The sequence below is a fragment of the Pelodiscus sinensis genome, chromosome 2 (genome assembly GCF_049634645.1).
Source record: "Pelodiscus sinensis isolate JC-2024 chromosome 2, ASM4963464v1, whole genome shotgun sequence".
Classification (NCBI taxonomy): domain Eukaryota; kingdom Metazoa; phylum Chordata; order Testudines; family Trionychidae; genus Pelodiscus; species Pelodiscus sinensis.
Window position 1 is genome coordinate 22,252,891 of NC_134712.1, and position 16,652 is coordinate 22,269,542.

The 16,652-nt window shown below is 40.6% G+C and overlaps 1 protein-coding gene across 1 annotated transcript in view; it reads left to right on the forward strand.

Moving 5' to 3' along the window:
• The first annotated feature begins 1,137 nt into the window (after nucleotides 1-1,137).
• Nucleotides 1,138-16,652, forward strand: part of ENPP2 (ectonucleotide pyrophosphatase/phosphodiesterase 2) — a 96,672-nt gene continuing 81,157 nt past the window's right edge. Inside the window, exon 1 of the mRNA XM_006130772.4 lies at nucleotides 1,138-1,319. Within this exon, the coding sequence (XP_006130834.1) occupies nucleotides 1,299-1,319 (21 nt within the window). The 5' untranslated portion in view covers nucleotides 1,138-1,298. The remainder of the gene's footprint in view (nucleotides 1,320-16,652) is intronic.

The window sequence follows — 16,652 nt, forward strand, 5'->3', positions numbered from 1 at the left end:
TACCTCATTTTCCTCCATCTTTAAAACAGGTTTATTTTGTCCACCTTTGTAAAGCACTTTGACTTGTGTGGCCGAAAAGCACTTATGTACTGTGATTGGGAAGTGTTCTAATTTTATTTCTCCTCTGCTTCATTTGCTGGTTCTCATTAATTATTGTCATGCTGAAATATTTAGGTTGTAGATACTGCAGAACAATTTTCAAATACAAAAACATTTTTTTGGTTTTATATGTATATTAAAAGAACATTATTATTAAATATATAAAACTAATTAAATAGTAATAATAGTTCTTTTAACGCATATAGATATTAAAAGAACATTAGTAAGATTGCAAAGTCAATCCTTCAGAAGTTTAGAAATGCCAGAATTAAGATTGCCTGTGCATCTTTTATTTATCCCCTCTTTGTTCATATGCATTATAACACAGTCTTTAATAATATGCTCACAAACTATTTACCCACTGATCTTCCATAAACAGGAAAAATGTGGATTTGTCCAATTCCTGATTAATCTTAATATTATGAAATCTAGTTAAAAGAATAGCTGCATAAAATGAATGTTTAAAAATGCATTTGCAGAACAGGAATTAGTATAAATATTGTACAATAAAGCCTCCCCTCCCCACCAAAGAACATAATTTTGAAATCTAGATGCATACAATTGGGCACCTAAAACTATATTTTTTGCACCTTAGCAAAGTGCTGTTCCCAATGATGTGAGTGGGAGCTGAAAATGTTCAGAGTTTCTGAAAATCAGAGCCCCTTAGTTAAGTACCTAAATATGAATTTAAGTGCCAGACTTTAAGCACCCAAGTTTGAAGAATATGCCCAAGGCTCCTCAAAAGGACCAGAAACTATTAGATCCATTACTTAATTCTGTGAAATGATTAGAAAAAACTTTGCATCACATTGCTATCTCTACACAGAGTGACCTCTCTTGAATGTGTATGTGGTCAAAGGACTTACTCATGCACATCCCAGTGATTCATTTAAAAGCTGATCTGTAGTGGGTTGACACTTTCCATAGAGTCATTTGAGGCAAAGGTCACATGTGTGCATGTAAAATCAATCCTGGAAGCAGCTCCTTTGTTCTAAAGGGCTCTTCCAATTGAGCCATTGTCCTCCAAGGACAGCTGGCACCCTGACTTCATCTGCATTGGATCAATCTCAAAGCAAGGATACAGTGGACAAACAAAACAAGCCAGGGTCACTGCATCTCTTCCAATTCACTCTCACTGTGAGGAAAAGAGAAGAGCTCTTACAGTGACTAAGAAAAGTGATCCAGGCTCCTGATAACTCATGGATAAGAAATACAAATTGGTACGGTAGGAATAGTTTTTCTTTCTTTCCAAGTATTATAACAGTATCTTAAATATAGGATTGTATTAATACATTTACAAGTAAAGTGAGGCTAGATAGAAGCACTACACAATTTATTGTTAACTTAAGAAAGCAGAGACTTTGCTCTGACAAGTGTAAAGTGTTTTAGATATTACACTTTGATATTGTGATAAAATGCCTTAGATTGAAACATAATAGAAAGTATAATTTAATGCAGAAAAAGTAATTAGCTTATACGAATCCTATCATGTAGCAGAAGTAGTCCTATCCTGACTAGTATAATTTCCCTTTCCTATATTTGTAGTTTGTATCATTATTAAACATGGCATGGAGTCCAAGCACTATTAAAGTGGCTTGTGTTTTAAATGCACTTTCCCTTAAAATGTCAATATCATGGGAATAAAGCAATTATGAGTTAAACAGAAATTTTTTTGCTTTTGATTAGATAGCTGTTAAGTTTTGAATTTGTATAAATAATGGTGTTAGAAATGTAGCTGTGTTAGTCTGGCATAGCTGAAACAAAATACAGGACTATGTAGCTCTTTAAAGACTAACAAGATGGTTTATTAGGCGATGAGCTTTCGTGGGCCAGACCCACTTCCTCAGATCAAATAGTGGAAGAAAATTGTCACAATAATGAATCTCTCTAAACCAAACTGTCTAAATGATGTTTCCATGAAAGATTCATTTACCTAAGCTTTTCCTGGGGAAATGTGTGAATTTCCTACCCCAGAGTGATAAAACCTTAAGTAGTTGTTAAATTTCTTTGTGCACCACTTGTTCTACAAATGGGATGATAAGATAAGATCAAAACAGCCCCTCCTTTGTATTATCCATAGTCCTGGTTTGAATGTGGCATTTTTGGTTGAGGTAATTTTGCAAAATAAAACACTGGCTTGCAAAATAATGCTATTCTTTCTGATAGCTGATTGCTAATCATCTACACAAACACCTTTTCATTTAGCAATCAGCGAGTAATTAAACTGGGTGGTGGCACTGGCCTTTGCCATTAACTCACTGATAGACAAACTGAGCTGAGTTTTCTGGGGTGGAGCATTTCAAGAAATATCTCTGCTTAAAAAAAACTAGGGAAAGTTAAATACAGCTATATCTTTCTGTTGCAAAGAAAGAGCTTGCTGTCTTTATTCAAATGACTGTTAGCAGAATGCTGCCAAGGTTATTTTCTAACTTTCACAAATGTTTCCCTTCCCTCACTGTTTATGGTATAAGAACTTTGTGGTAAAGTAAAGACTGCAATGTTTTCCTCACCCAATTGCCTGGATTGTGTGTGTGAGGGGAAGTGAGGAGGTACAGAGCTTGGGATGGCGGACTGGGTGTATGGAAGAGAAGAGCCACAGATAGTAGATGAAGGTCAGAAATAGCATGACTGAGCTCACAGTCTGTGGCACTGAACTGTATCTAGAAAGCCATAGGAGTTTCTGTATTGAGAGTAGAAGTGCCTTATATCAGAGAACAATTTCATCCAAATGAGGGTGGCCAACATTGTATTGGATGCTAAGAAACATATTGACAAATATGCCACTGATGTACTAATATTTAGACTAGTAAAACTTGCTCCATATCAGAGGATGCGGCTTTTGTAACTCAAAGCTGACAATGTGAGAGTTTAAAAGTCAGTGCAATGACCAGGTTTCCAAAGGGTCTTCCTAGATGCCAGCTAAATTCGAATGACTATAATATATATATAGCTATTGTAGCGTCGTTCTTGAACGCTGTGGCTCTTAATAAGAGCAACAGGTTTGGCTGCCTATTCAAACACATACTAACCTGGTCTCCTAGCATCACATTCAGATCACTCCTTTTCATAGCAGGACTAATATTCCAAAAGGCAGACTATGTGCCTGTGCTTATCTGAACATAGGCCCATGTTCTCAGTATTCTTTCAAGGTGAATTTATTTTTGTGTCCATGCAACCTAAAAATAAATAAATTAAATAAAATAAAGTAGGGCCTGAATTTGGCTCCAAACTAATGGAGAGGATACTACACAGCGTGCCACTTTCAGCCTGTTTGTTATGTCTAGATAATGTTCTCGTCAATGCTAAAACCTTTGAACAGGAATTGTCATATTTACAACTGATCTATGATAAGTTTAATGCTGCTAACTTGGAACTGACTCTAGAGAAATAGGAGTTGTTTCTAAAAGAGATAATCTACTGCGGAGACACAATAAATGAGGGGGATTTTCCCCTGGCAAACAGAAAATTGAGGCTGTGAAGAACTAGCCAATGCCCCAGACACTCAACAGATGTGCAGAACTGTTATATAAAGTTTATTTGTGGATTTGCGATATTTCAAGACCACTGGATAGGTTGGGTGAAAGAGGGAAACCATTTCAGAGGACAGCAGAGCATGATTTAGCATTTTCACAGTTGAAGAAGACTCTTGTGACTGTCCTGTCTCAGTCTACACACATTTAAAAACCTTTTTTGATATTGGATGTAGATAGTTGTATTAATAGTTTTGGGGCAGTGTTGACACAAGGGACTTAAGCTGAAGGTGGCTTCTTATATGTAGAAAATGCTTTCTGGAGAGGAATCAACTGAGAGAAACTTCAGAAATCTCATCACCTGAAAGAAACTTTTTCAGTGATTAAATCTGGGGGACATTTTCATAACTATTTGCATGGAATATAGCTTGCAGTAAGGATAGACCATGCATCACTGCTATGGCTTTTTAGATTCATAACTCCTCAGAAGAGCAAATTAACAGATGTTTAGAAAAATTGCAGTTTGTGATTTCAGTCACAGAAGAGGCCCTATGGACAAGCAGAGGAGGTCTATGGACAAGACCTAGTCCAGATGGCCTTGGTGACAGCTTAAAAGGAACTATCATCCTAAGAAGGCTAAAGGAAGAGATTATGCTTTCTGGAGAAACTTCAGAATTACCTGAGAGAAACTTGGCCCAGGAAGAGATTACTATCCCATGCTTTCTATACTTTGCAGAAGTTCAAGTGTTTCTGGTTCATCCCCTGGAACTCTGGATATGGAGCTGCAGACCAGCTAAAGGTTTCCCAAAGGCTATGTCTAGACTGCAAGCCTCTTTCGAAAGAGGCTCTTTCGAAAGAGAACGTCTAGACTGCACGCGGAATTTCGAAAAAGCAAGCCGCTTTTTCGAAAGAAAGCACCCAGTGAGTCTGGATGCTCTCTTTCTAAAAAGCCTGTTTGCTTTCAAGAACACCTTCTTTCGAAAGAGCACTTTCGAAAGAAGGCGTTCTTCCTTGTGGAATTAGGTTTACCACCGTCGAAAGAAAAGCCGCATTCTTTCGATTTAATTTCGAAAGAACGCGGCTGCGGTCTAGACGCAGGTGAAGTTTTTTCGGAAAAAGGCTATTTTTCCCGAAAAAACTCCTGAGTCTGGACACAGCCAAAGAGAGGAACTCCCATGAGAGTAGTGTGTGATTGGTAAATCATGTGACAAATGCAGCCACCTTGGAACGTAGCATCCTTATAGAAACATCAGCTTTCTGGTTGCAGAAGGAAAGCTTGAAATTTAAAGATGAGATATGGAGAAAATAAACCAGTGAGGGGGTGTGCATAGGTATCATCTGGGTTTTGTCCTGAGAGAAAAACATGATATAAATGGTTAGGCTTGTATCATTTGTCATTTGAAAATTATATTTTTCTTTTTGTTTGGGATGGGTCATATTAGCCATAGTATGAAATGAAAGTTCAATCCTGCCCCTTGGGACTAACAGTAAGTATTTTTGCTATAAAATGGAGCCCATCATGTTTGAAATGATAAAAGAGGAGAAAAGGCCTGAGTGAATTAGTTGATCACAGGAAGTGGCTGTAAAGACAAATGTGAACCTAGAATTTATCAAGTGAGGTATTTCCAGTAATATTTCCAGACAGTGAAATAATAATGCCATTGCACAAGGCCTTAGTAAAAACCCATCTAGAAGTCTGTGTCCAGTTCCGGTCACCCAGGTCTCAGAAAGGTGTATATAAATTGGAACAAAGGTAGAGAAGGCCATCTAAGATGATCTGGAGAATGGAGTTATCTTACTAAACAGACTAAATGGCTTGTTTAGTCTAGCAAAATGAAGGTTCAGAGGGGACATGACTAGTCTCTATGAACACACGTGGCAGGTAAGCATGAGGGAGGTAGAAGAACTACAGTAAAACTCCAATAGTCCGGCATCCAATAGTCCAGCATCAAAATGGCAAGAGCCTAGTGAGTGAGCTTCAGCAAAAAATGAGCCACAAAGTAACAGCAGCCGCAGCTGAACTGAGCAAAAAGGGTAAAAAAGGCTTAAAAAAACTAAAACATTACAGTATACTGTATACACTATGTACAATAAAAAGGGTTAAGAACACTTTGGCTACGTCTACACTGGCCCCTTCTTCGGAAGGGGCATGCTAATTTTGAACTTGGGAATAGGAAAATCCGCGGGGGATTTAACTATCCCCCGCGGGATTTAAATAAACATTGCCGCTGCTTTTTTTCTGGCTTGGGGAAAAGCTGGAAAAAAGCGTCTAGACTGGCGCTACTTCAAAGTAGGAATAAGAGATCCTCCGGAAAAGGGCTTTATTCCAGAGGATCGCGCCAGTCTAGACGCTTTTTTCCGGCTTTTCCCCAAGCCGGAAAAAAAGTGGCGGCCATGTTTATTTAAATCACGCGGGGGATATTTAAATCCCCCACGGATTTCCCTATTCCCAAGTTCAAAATTAGCATGCCCCTTCCGAAGAAGGGGCCAGTGTAGATGTAGCCTTTATATATAGCATATAATGTATACAGTATATATATAATCAGTTTATGTACCTCCTGATAGTCTGGCATATCTGATAATCCGGCACCACCTAGGTCCCATAGGTTCCGGATTATCGGAAGTCTACTGTATTTACTTGGTCCTGCCATGAGGGCAGGGGACTGGACTCGATGACCTCTCGAGGTCCCTTCCAATCCTAGTATTCTATGATTCTACTGTAAAGGACAATGCTAGAATCAGAACAAATGTGTATAAACTGGCCATGAATAAATTTAGGCTAGAAATTAGGAGATTTCCAATGATCAGAGGAGTGGGGATGTAGAACAACCTTCCAAGAGGTGCAATGGGGGCAAACAACTGAACTGGTGTTAATATAGTGCTTGATGGGGTTATGAATGGGCTGAGTGATCCAGGTTGCCTGTGACTAGATTTGATGATGTAGGTCAGGAAGGGTCCTCTTATCTGCCAACAGCATCACCCATTTTTTATTCCATTAAGACAATGGGCAGAGTGGAAGTGTGGGTTATATCCAATGCTTTTTTTGTTAAAAAAAAATGTCTGTACTCCAGGGGAAAAGTTGTGGAGCTCTGGACAGTACCATCACAAAAAAAGGACTGGTTATACCTATGGTGAGATAAAACCTCAATGAAGCAGTGAGCATGCTAATTGTCCATTCAGAATATATGTAAGAAGCAGCTAAGTGCCTTTTAGAGGGAAAAAATAACTGAAGCAATCAGAACCATTACCTAAAACACAGGCCACATATAAGGCTGTTCAGGAGCTGAGTTCTGTGTGAGGCAGGGGTTTCATTGAGGCTGAATACAAATGCCAGAGGCTGACTACTGTTTTAATCGAGTTGTGAGTGTGTGTGAAGGAGAATCCGACAAAACACCAGGGTTGGAGGAGAAAGCCACAGATAGCCATAAAAGAGAGAGAGCTCTTGGGACAGTGTGCTGGTTGGAAAGAGATGTGAAGATGACTGAGCATGGAGTGGCAAAGCAAATGTATCATTTTAACTAAGAAAGAGCTTGCTGTTGTCTGTTTCAAAGGGGTTTCTTGGGAAACAATTGAATAATTGTTCTCTGCAAAGTCTGAATGATATAAGAATGTTTTCTTTGCATCGCAGCTAGCAATAATGAAAATTAAAGAGCAGTTTGTTTCTGAAAATCTTATATGGTTGAAAACCAAAAAGGAACTTGGAGAAACAAACTGCCACTAAAATCAATATATTTATTATCTTTAAACAGTAAACAGATCTGAGAATTTAGAAGTGATCAGAGTTCCTTAACATACATTTAAATCCTGGAAATACTAGAATCTTCATTCCACCCACCATTTTGCAATGCCAGGCAAAGATTAATTTAAAACAGGCATACTAGTGTTTTTTACTTGTAAATGAAGTCCAGAGCCTCACCAACATAAAACACATGTATTTTTGCTCTCTAGTGTTTCTTTTTCTAGTTTTTATTATTTCCTGTTGCACTTCTTCACAACTTGAAATATAGTTCAGTTGTACACTGTGATACAGGATTTAAAAAACAAACAAGCAACAGAGCACATTTTGTTGTCCAAACATTGTGTGAACTTGTTTTTCTATGAGAAAACAGTGAGTACTGTTTCAAGAGGATGTTATGGGTTTTTTCTCCCCCTTTTGTTCTTTCATTTCCCTTCTCTGAGCTTTGGTGCAATCAGAAAAAAACCTGGCATTGGACTGAATTAGTGCTGACACAGTTCAACATACAACAATCCACACTGCTTGGTGAATGGCTAATCTCTTTAAAATGACTGAAAAATGACTTGGAATTGTGCTTAGATTTTGTGGTTCATTAATCAAGAATGCTGAAACAGATTCACATTTGGAAATATTGACCGCTGAGTGTGTGCTGCGTTAACATTTTATGTTTCATAGAACATAGATTTTTCTCTTGCTTTCTCCTCTAGCTTGTCTCCCTCCCTCCCCCCCTCTGTTCATAGCAATGAATCATTGGGATATTACTTTTCTATCTAGGTATTTATAGTGTGGTACTGAAAAATTCTAAGAACTATTGAATGATGAAATGTTGGCAGGATGGTACAGGCTCACCAAGGGTACCAAAAATAAATAAATAAAATTAGTATCGCTTGTACAGGTTGAAACTCTTTAACTCTTTAGTCCGGCACTCTCTGGACCTGACAGCTTCTGAACCAGAGAATTTTCCAGACTATGGGAGGTTAATATTGTCTAGCACTTCCATCACTTCCATTGCTTACTGGGCTGTTAGAGGACATTTAGGGATAAATTAGAGCTAAATAACAGCACAAACACTGAAAGCTAGGACTGGTGACTGTAAACAAACTTTATGGGACCATGGGAAACTTGGCCACATCCATGAAAAGTGTACTAAAATCATTCTGGACAATGGAGGTTTCCAGACCAGAGAGTTCTGGACAATGGAGGTTTCCAGACCAGAGAGTTCTGGACAATGGAGGTTTCCAGACTAGAGAGTTCTGGAATAGAGAGGTTCAATCTATTATCAAGTGAAGTCTTCTATTTAGAGATGGGCCTGTTATTTAATGCCTGAATCACAATTTGAAGCAATCATTGCAACTTATTTTTGCTATGCTTAACTTTGTAGTCATACGTGGTATTACTGGATATTTGCTTAATATGCAAACATTATTAATTTAAGGATCAAAGCGTGGCCACTTTTAAATAGGATACAGAGCTTTTTCACCCCCAGGACATTGGTCTGCCTCCAGCTCTGGTGGGTGATGGTTGTTTGCTCTTTAGTGACATTTGAGTATGTAGCTCATGTCACAGCATCAACTGGGGGCAGCCTAAGCAGGGAGGCCAAGAACCACATGCAAGGACATAGAATGGATGTCATGTTCAGCAAGACGACTGCCAAGAGTTGTACATGCAGAAATACTGTTGCAGTTAAACTATTTCCTAACTTAATTTCACAGCATTATTTTATTTGACTTTTCTTACCTACTTCATTTGCAGGTTGCTGACTGCACTGAATGATTTGTTTCTTTTTAAAAGGCATTTGCAATAGGAAATTGGTTAAGATTAAAATGTCCACTAAAGGTGAAATTCAGCCTAATATAGAAGGTCAGAACAAATCCTGTGGAGTTCAGCACTTAAGTCTCATTCAGCTCTATTTTGAGAACGTATGTGCTGTGTAAATCTTGCACTGGCTCTCTGCACAGGAGTGCATATGACCCGTAATGTGTTGCCCTAAAAGTATTAGTTAAATAATGATTCTTTTGCCGTTCCCCAAGTCCTGTGGCAGTTTAATAAAGCACCTATAGGAAGGAAATGATATACAAAATTCTATATGCAAAGGAATAGCTAACTTCAGAAGCAGTATGGAAATGCCACGTGTAACTGCAAATATATTTTTCTCCAGTGCACCTTTATAACATGCTCCTCACTGTAATATCAGCAAGTCCAAGAAATAACCACAATAAAGGAGTTCTGGCTTCCTCTCCATTCCCCGGTAGTCCTAGTCAGGCTGGGTTTTGTTCATTTTCATGACGCATTGAGGTTTGGTTTGCTTCTGTGGGCAAAAGAAACTGGTTTTAAGTTTCAACCAGGCCATGGTGAGATTTGCAGTGATTCTAGTCATTTGGAAGTGGATTCCACAGTATCAGCCAGCTGCTGAAATAGCTCTGCCTCCCCCCAAGACAGTAATCTTCCCAGCTGTATTTTAAAAGCCTATATTATCAGATTTTCCAGGGAGAAGGAAATTATTGTGTATTCACAGTTATACAGTGGTTTCTTCTCCTCCCATTCCTGTGTTTATTACCCAGTTGTCCCCTCCCATTTGTGCTGTCACTAAGAATGCGTTAACACCTTCTGACAGATTATTTTCCTCCAAACCAATAGTAAGAATTTGTAGCTGAGGCTCAGGCAGCTACAGGTTCAGCTACTGCCTCTCTGGTTTGAAATTTGGACAGGAATGCGATTAAATCAAACCTTTCTTATGCTATTTCCCTTTTATAAACCTTCCCAGTCTTTGGTTAACCCAAACACCTAGCAAACCGAAGGCCAATTCCGCCTCTAGGTTTACATTGTAGAACCTGCCAGCACTAGAGTAGAGTTTCTGACTTGCAAAGTGTAGGAGATTTCTCCAGGGATGTAGCTGCAGAGAAAAGGATAAAGCCAGCTACCTAAACATGAGTTAATTCAGTGGCTGACAAATATCTGAGTTACATTTCAGGAACATTTGAGTTATCAGAGCAGTGATCCGGTAACCAGTCATGGACAGTTGCTGGTATCTCATGCTTCAACGCAAAGTCAAAAAAATCCTACATTAGGCAATTATCGAGAAGATCTGCCTCAAAAGAAAATTTCTTCTCTATCAACAACAGTTACATGTTGGTTTAGCAGTCCTGGGGGAATTCAGCAATTTTACTGTGGCTTCAAATGCAACAATTGCAGAATTCCCCAAGGGCCTGAAGCATAAGGGTTTATATATCCTTTGGAAAATCCTTGTTTATATTTAAAAGCTTGTTGTTCCAACTAGGTATTCTTATCCATATAAATGTCTAATCTTTTTTGAATCCTTGTCAACTGTTGGTATCTGAGAGCCTGTGGAACTCACTGCCACAAACTCAGTTATGTTTTGTGGAAAAGTATGTCTTTTTTTCATGTTTGAATTTCACACTAAACAATTACATTTCACTGCTTCTTGCTTACATACTGAGGGGGCGTGTAGAGGAATTTCTGATGGGCCTTACCTATGCCATTCATTTTTTTTTTTTTTTTACAAACCATCATATCCCTTCTTATTTGTTGTCTTTATGAGATAAATAATCCCAGTTTCTCTTTATATGATAGTTTTCCTATATTTACTCATTGTCAGTGACCGTCTCTGTACTCCCTCTCAACATGGATTGGGGCAGTCCTGCTTGCACCTATCTTGAGTGAATTTGCCTGCTATGTTTTATTGCTGGCAGCTACTTCAAAATGAAATTGAATATAAAAAATCAGAAAAGATATTAGGTTACATTCAAGTCCTGATCCTGCACCTTAAAATGAATTGGAATCTTGTCATTTACTTCAGTGGGTACCTAAGAAAAGAAAGCAAGATATAACAAAGAATTAAATACTTTAAATACCATTGTACTAGCTTTTGGTAAATCTTCACTGTTTATGATCATTTCATATTCGATTACTTCACATTAAGTCTTTTGCTCTCTGGCAGTGACTAGCTAAGTTCATAAAAAATTGGTAAAGTTCTGCCCTTCCCACTTTTACATCTTGGTATTGCCCTCTCCCAGTGAAAAGATACTGGGAAATGGATGGATAATTGAACAATTCTGGTACTGTGTTATGGACATCTTAAAGTCATAGAGCTGCATAAGAGATTTAAGAAATATCTATTGTGTTCCAGTTGGAAGTGAAAGGAGTAATTTGCATAAAGCACTTGGTTTCTGACAACATAAACACCAAAAAATTTAACCCAATGATTCAAAAAATAAAAAATCTATAAGAAAATCAAGGCCAGTAAGTTTCTAGTGTATGTAATATCAATTCACCAGTAAGATATAGTAAAATGGTAACCCATTAAAGATAAAAGCACAATATAAGAAAAATTACTGATTAGGGAAACTAAAAAACTTTTGCCTAATATTGAAAGCTATAATACAGGGTTGGGGAAATTCAGGAATGACTGACCCACAGAAAAATCTGTTGGGGGTGGCACACAAGTGAGAACAAAAAAAAACCCCAAAACCCAACAGGCCCCTCAAAAAACAAACTCACCTCCCCCCAAAACACTCACTGATGTGGCCCCTGAGGGTATGTCTACACTACAGAGAAGATCAAAGCTGCTGCTGTTGATCTTCCAGGATTTGAATGAGCAGGTCTAGCGAAGACACACTAATTAAACTGAGAGGGGCACTTGGGTCAATGCCGGTAGTCCTGTTTCCACGAGGAGTAAGGAAAGTCAAAGGAAATACATGCTACCTTTGACTTCTTGCATTGTGGATAGCGCCAAAACTTTGACTTCAGCTATGCAATTAACGTAGCTGAAGTTGCGTATCTCAAGAGTCACGTGGAGCAGCTTGCGACTGCAGCATTCAGGTTCTTGCAGGATTACTTACTAGGAGCCACTTAGTTAAGTGCCTCTCAGCCAGACCCTGCCGCTGGTACCCTCACCCTCTCTCCCCCCGCAACTACCTGCCCCAGGCCACCACCCAAACCTTCTGTAGACCTTTCCCCCAGGTCACAACTCCCTCCTAGACCCTGAACCCCCTCTTAGAGCCCCTCCCTCAGGCCAGAATTCTCTCTGGCACCCATACATCCCCTCTGACCCTGCACTCCATTCCCCTACCCCAGATCACAACCTCCTCCTTCACCCAAACTCCCTCTCAGACTGCAAACCCCCTCCAGCAACCCAGTCGCCTTTCCCAAGTTCCCTTCTGCACCCAACCTCTGTCCCAGACCCCAAGCTCCCTCGGTAGAAATGATGCCCTTGATCATTTGCCAAAATCTTGGTGTGGCCCCCCATTAAAAATTATTGCCAACCCTAGTTGCATTTACACCACACCCTGTCTTTCTCCCCATACACTCCTAAAGCCAAGGGGTTAGGAGCAGGTGGTTTAGCTCTTGCTATGCCTCCTTCATGAAAGTTGCTATAAAAAAAGGGAAACCCTAGTTTTCCCACTTGAACAGCTTAATGGCTGCTTTGTGTTGCCTAATCTATGCAAAACAGCAGGACCTGTGTGTGAGGATTTGACACAGTGTATTCAAGAATGAGATATGGGAAGCATAGCAAGCAAAGAATAAACACAAGAAATCTGAGCAGCAACTGCAAATATAAAGGAGGTGGGTGGGCGGAGGAATGGAGGAGAGAGAGGTTAAAGACAAAGCTTCAGAGCTTGATGGATATCTGGCTGAGACTTTCTGATATTTTAACAAATATGTGGCTATCTGGCTTCTCCTCCAGTCTTGAATGCTGTCCTGAGGGGAAGGGGAAGGCCTACGTTTTCTGCTAGAGGGCAGGGACCTATCTCAGCCCCATCAAAACAAAGGAGAGAGCTCAAACTTTTCTGTATCGTACAGATACATCTCTTGATTCAACCCTAATGTAAACATGGTGGGTTAAAAAAATCAGATGGCAACCTATGCTTTTCTTCATCCAGGACCAAACTGGTTTCATTGCTGGTTAACAACTTCGATGATAACAGATATGTACTAAATGAGATTTGTATGGTTGGGTTAAGTATCACTTCAGTTCCTTTTGATGTCACTTGCTCTTACAGGTCATTGAGTGCAAATCACAGCTTTCCTTCTGTGCACTAGGGGCTTGCATTTACACTGGTGGCTGAAATTGGGACTACTACCCAATGCAGAGAAGATTTTGTATTTGTCACCAGTCCTGTATTCTTCAGGATCGTGACCATCTCATAGGAGAGTTCCTTCTCTTTCAGGCTATATTTACAAGACATTAATGACGTGAGTCTGCAGTCTCCATGCAAGCAAAATTCCCAGGGTCCTGATTCAGAGTTTTGCCCCATCCTACCCCCAAGCTTCCTCCCAAAGCCTGCACCCACATTACCCCCCAGAGCCTGCACTCCAGACCCCCACCTGCACCAAACCTCCCGAGTCAAAAGTGACAACCACCATCAGAACAAGTCACAGACACAAAAAGAAACCATCCAACCCTTCCCAACACAGACTTAGTCCTGAAAACTAGCAGATGGATCTGTACCCTGGTAGCGGTGGTGGCTGGAGCCCTGTGTCCTTTAAATCATTGCTAGAGCCCGGAGCCCTTTTGCCTGAGGCCAAATTCCCCCCTCCCTCATCACCCAGGGTCTGGTGTTCCCATATTGTGTCCACAATGAAGGGTCCGAAGAAAAACACCATAGCATTGGAATCAAGGGACAGGCTTGTCTTAACCCAGACTGTATCTATATAGCCTCTCCCCCATTTACTAAAGGGATGCCTCATGGATGAACATAGAAGAGCTGCAGCCAGGTAACAAACTGTGGAGGAACATTGCACTGAGATAGAATGAATCTGCCTTAATAATGGTGAGTCCTATCAAAAACTTTGGCCTGAGCCAAGGGTAAAACATAACCCAGCCAGTCTCCCCAAGTCCAAATACTTCCCGCAAAGGACACACGGTGTTTGGCACTCTGCGACTTTCAACTGTGTTAGGGGACTGGAGTGCAATAATTTCCCTACTAGTTTCCCCAATCTCTTGGCTAGAATGGAAGCCAAAATGTTGTGATCTGTGTTCAAAAGGCAATCGCCTGCTAATTCCTACTCTCTTCCTCATCCCCCTTTTTATATAAAGAACTAGAATTTTAAAATAAAACCCGACCACAACAAAAGGCCTGTCTAAAAGGAAGCTCTCACTGTGCCCCACAGAAAGGGGATCCATCATCCTTTGATACAATTCAGCTGTCCGGTTCCTCATCTGCCAGTGTTGGATAACCCGATACTATCCAAAAACGGCTGCTGCCGGCTTTGTCCCCAGGAGCACTCTCTGTAACATTCTTGAGCTAGCCTCACCATTCCAGCAGGGATCCTGTGAGCCTGCCCATTGCTAGGATTCCATCACCCCAGCAGGGCTGACAGCCTGGCTAGGCCCTGGGGAGAGGAAGCCTTGCTCCACGCCCCCCCAGAAGGGATAGGGCCTTGGGCAGAAGGGGTGAGCTGAAGCTAAGCCGTCCTCAGCACTGCCCAGAGAGCGCTGTGTCTCCCCCCTCCCCCCATCCCACCTGAAGGACTCAGTGCTGCATGGAGTGCGCCACACCTTGCCCCATCCAGCCCTCAGAGCTACCTGGAGCACATAAAGGCCCTAGGGCTCCAGGCCCTTTTGTATTGCTGAGCCCTGGAACAACAGCCCCCTTTGCCACTCTCCCACACCCCATCAATGGGCCTGACTAGCCCCTCTATGTCCAGCTGCAGTCTCTTTTCCTTACATCCTGCAAATATACCAGAAGAGGGGTCCCCACCTTTTGTCCTAAAGTCTTTGTGAGTTTGATAGATTCTAGGTTTCTTCTTAAGTGCAGAACCATTTCCTTCCATACCTCCTCTGAGACCCTTATTTCTTTGCATTCCCCCAGTTTGCAGTCAACTATGGAGATCTCTTAAATGAATATGCAATGCTTAGCAATCTCTTAAATGGTTATGCAATGCTTGTAATCAGATGCATACAGATGCCTTGAAAAGGAATGCGGAGAGATCACTGGGCTCTCCTTTATCAGTTCCCATCTATCTGGGATGTACAAAGCTCCTGAACTCTTTCTAACTCCATGAAGATGCCTTTAAACTTTCTTACTGCCACTGCATTATTAAATAAGTATTTTGTTTCCAGTACACATAGCAAAAGGTCACTGTTCTGTACTCCCTAATTTCAGCTTGGACCAAGCAGTGGTTGGAAAGCTCTACAGCTTGCAATTGTTGAGACATCAATGAAAAAGGTGCGACCTCTATAATAAGAGCTTTCCTTAGCTTCTGACCTTGTGAGCCATTGATGATGAAACAATACCACCTCACATCCAAACAACAGCAGCTGACTCATAAACCCATTCATGGCTGCAGTTCTAGCATACTCTGTACTGATTCCATATTAGTATAAACAATTATCCCTCGTACACCATAAGGATCAGACCCGGAGGACCAAAAAGACAGTTTCTCCTTCAATCCATCTGAATGTCACTCCTAAAACAGCCTTTGTTTCCTGGAGCACCCTAGATCCAAATTCTGCCCCTCCAAAAATGGAAATATCGCCCGCCACCAGCACACACTCAGGATTAAGAGCACATTCCAAGCTCCAATTTTTAATGCCATCATGTTTCTGAAGGAATCTACCAGGTGCCCTTTAAACATGTCCTACGCTTATACTGGCTATTTTACACCCAGCACCAATATAAAATGCACTACATTCAATTGGATGGTCTCTCACATGGGTTGGGGGAAGTTAGGAAAAACAGAAAAGCTCATCAACAGCTTCGTTTGCTGAGGCAGTAGACTACTCTGTGAGCTTGGGGACTCAGTTTGTTAGATTCCCCATGGCAAGAAGAGCTGAACAGGCTTTTGAAAACCGGAATGGTGCTGTTGGCCTTGCTGTGTCTTACTTTTTATCTGCTCTGTTTTTGTCTTGATAGAGCTAAGATACATCTACAAGCTTTATCATTCATAAAGTTCAGATCAGTTAAATGATGGTGCATTAGAGCTATTGCTAATTTTAAGGCATTTCATACATGCTTTTGTAATAATGAGGATCCAAGATTTTCACTCTGAAATACAGAAAGTCTGTTCAAATCAGTGTAGCCATACCTTGAGAGAACCAAATGGAATGTTGGAATTGTGGCCAGAGGGTGGGGAAAACAATTACTTGGGGGTAACCAAAGTTGTGCCGCCAATGAGGAGACAGCTCTGTGTGAAAACCATAAAGAACGTGTACAACCAGCAACATTGTTCCTTACCACAGGGTGCATGAAAACAAGAGGCCCCATTTTTGGCTTTTTCTACACACATGACTGTCTGACAAGGAGTCCTGTGGTACCTTATAGACTAACAGATGTATTAAGTCATAAGCTTTCATGGGCAAAGACCCACTTTGTCAGATGCATCTG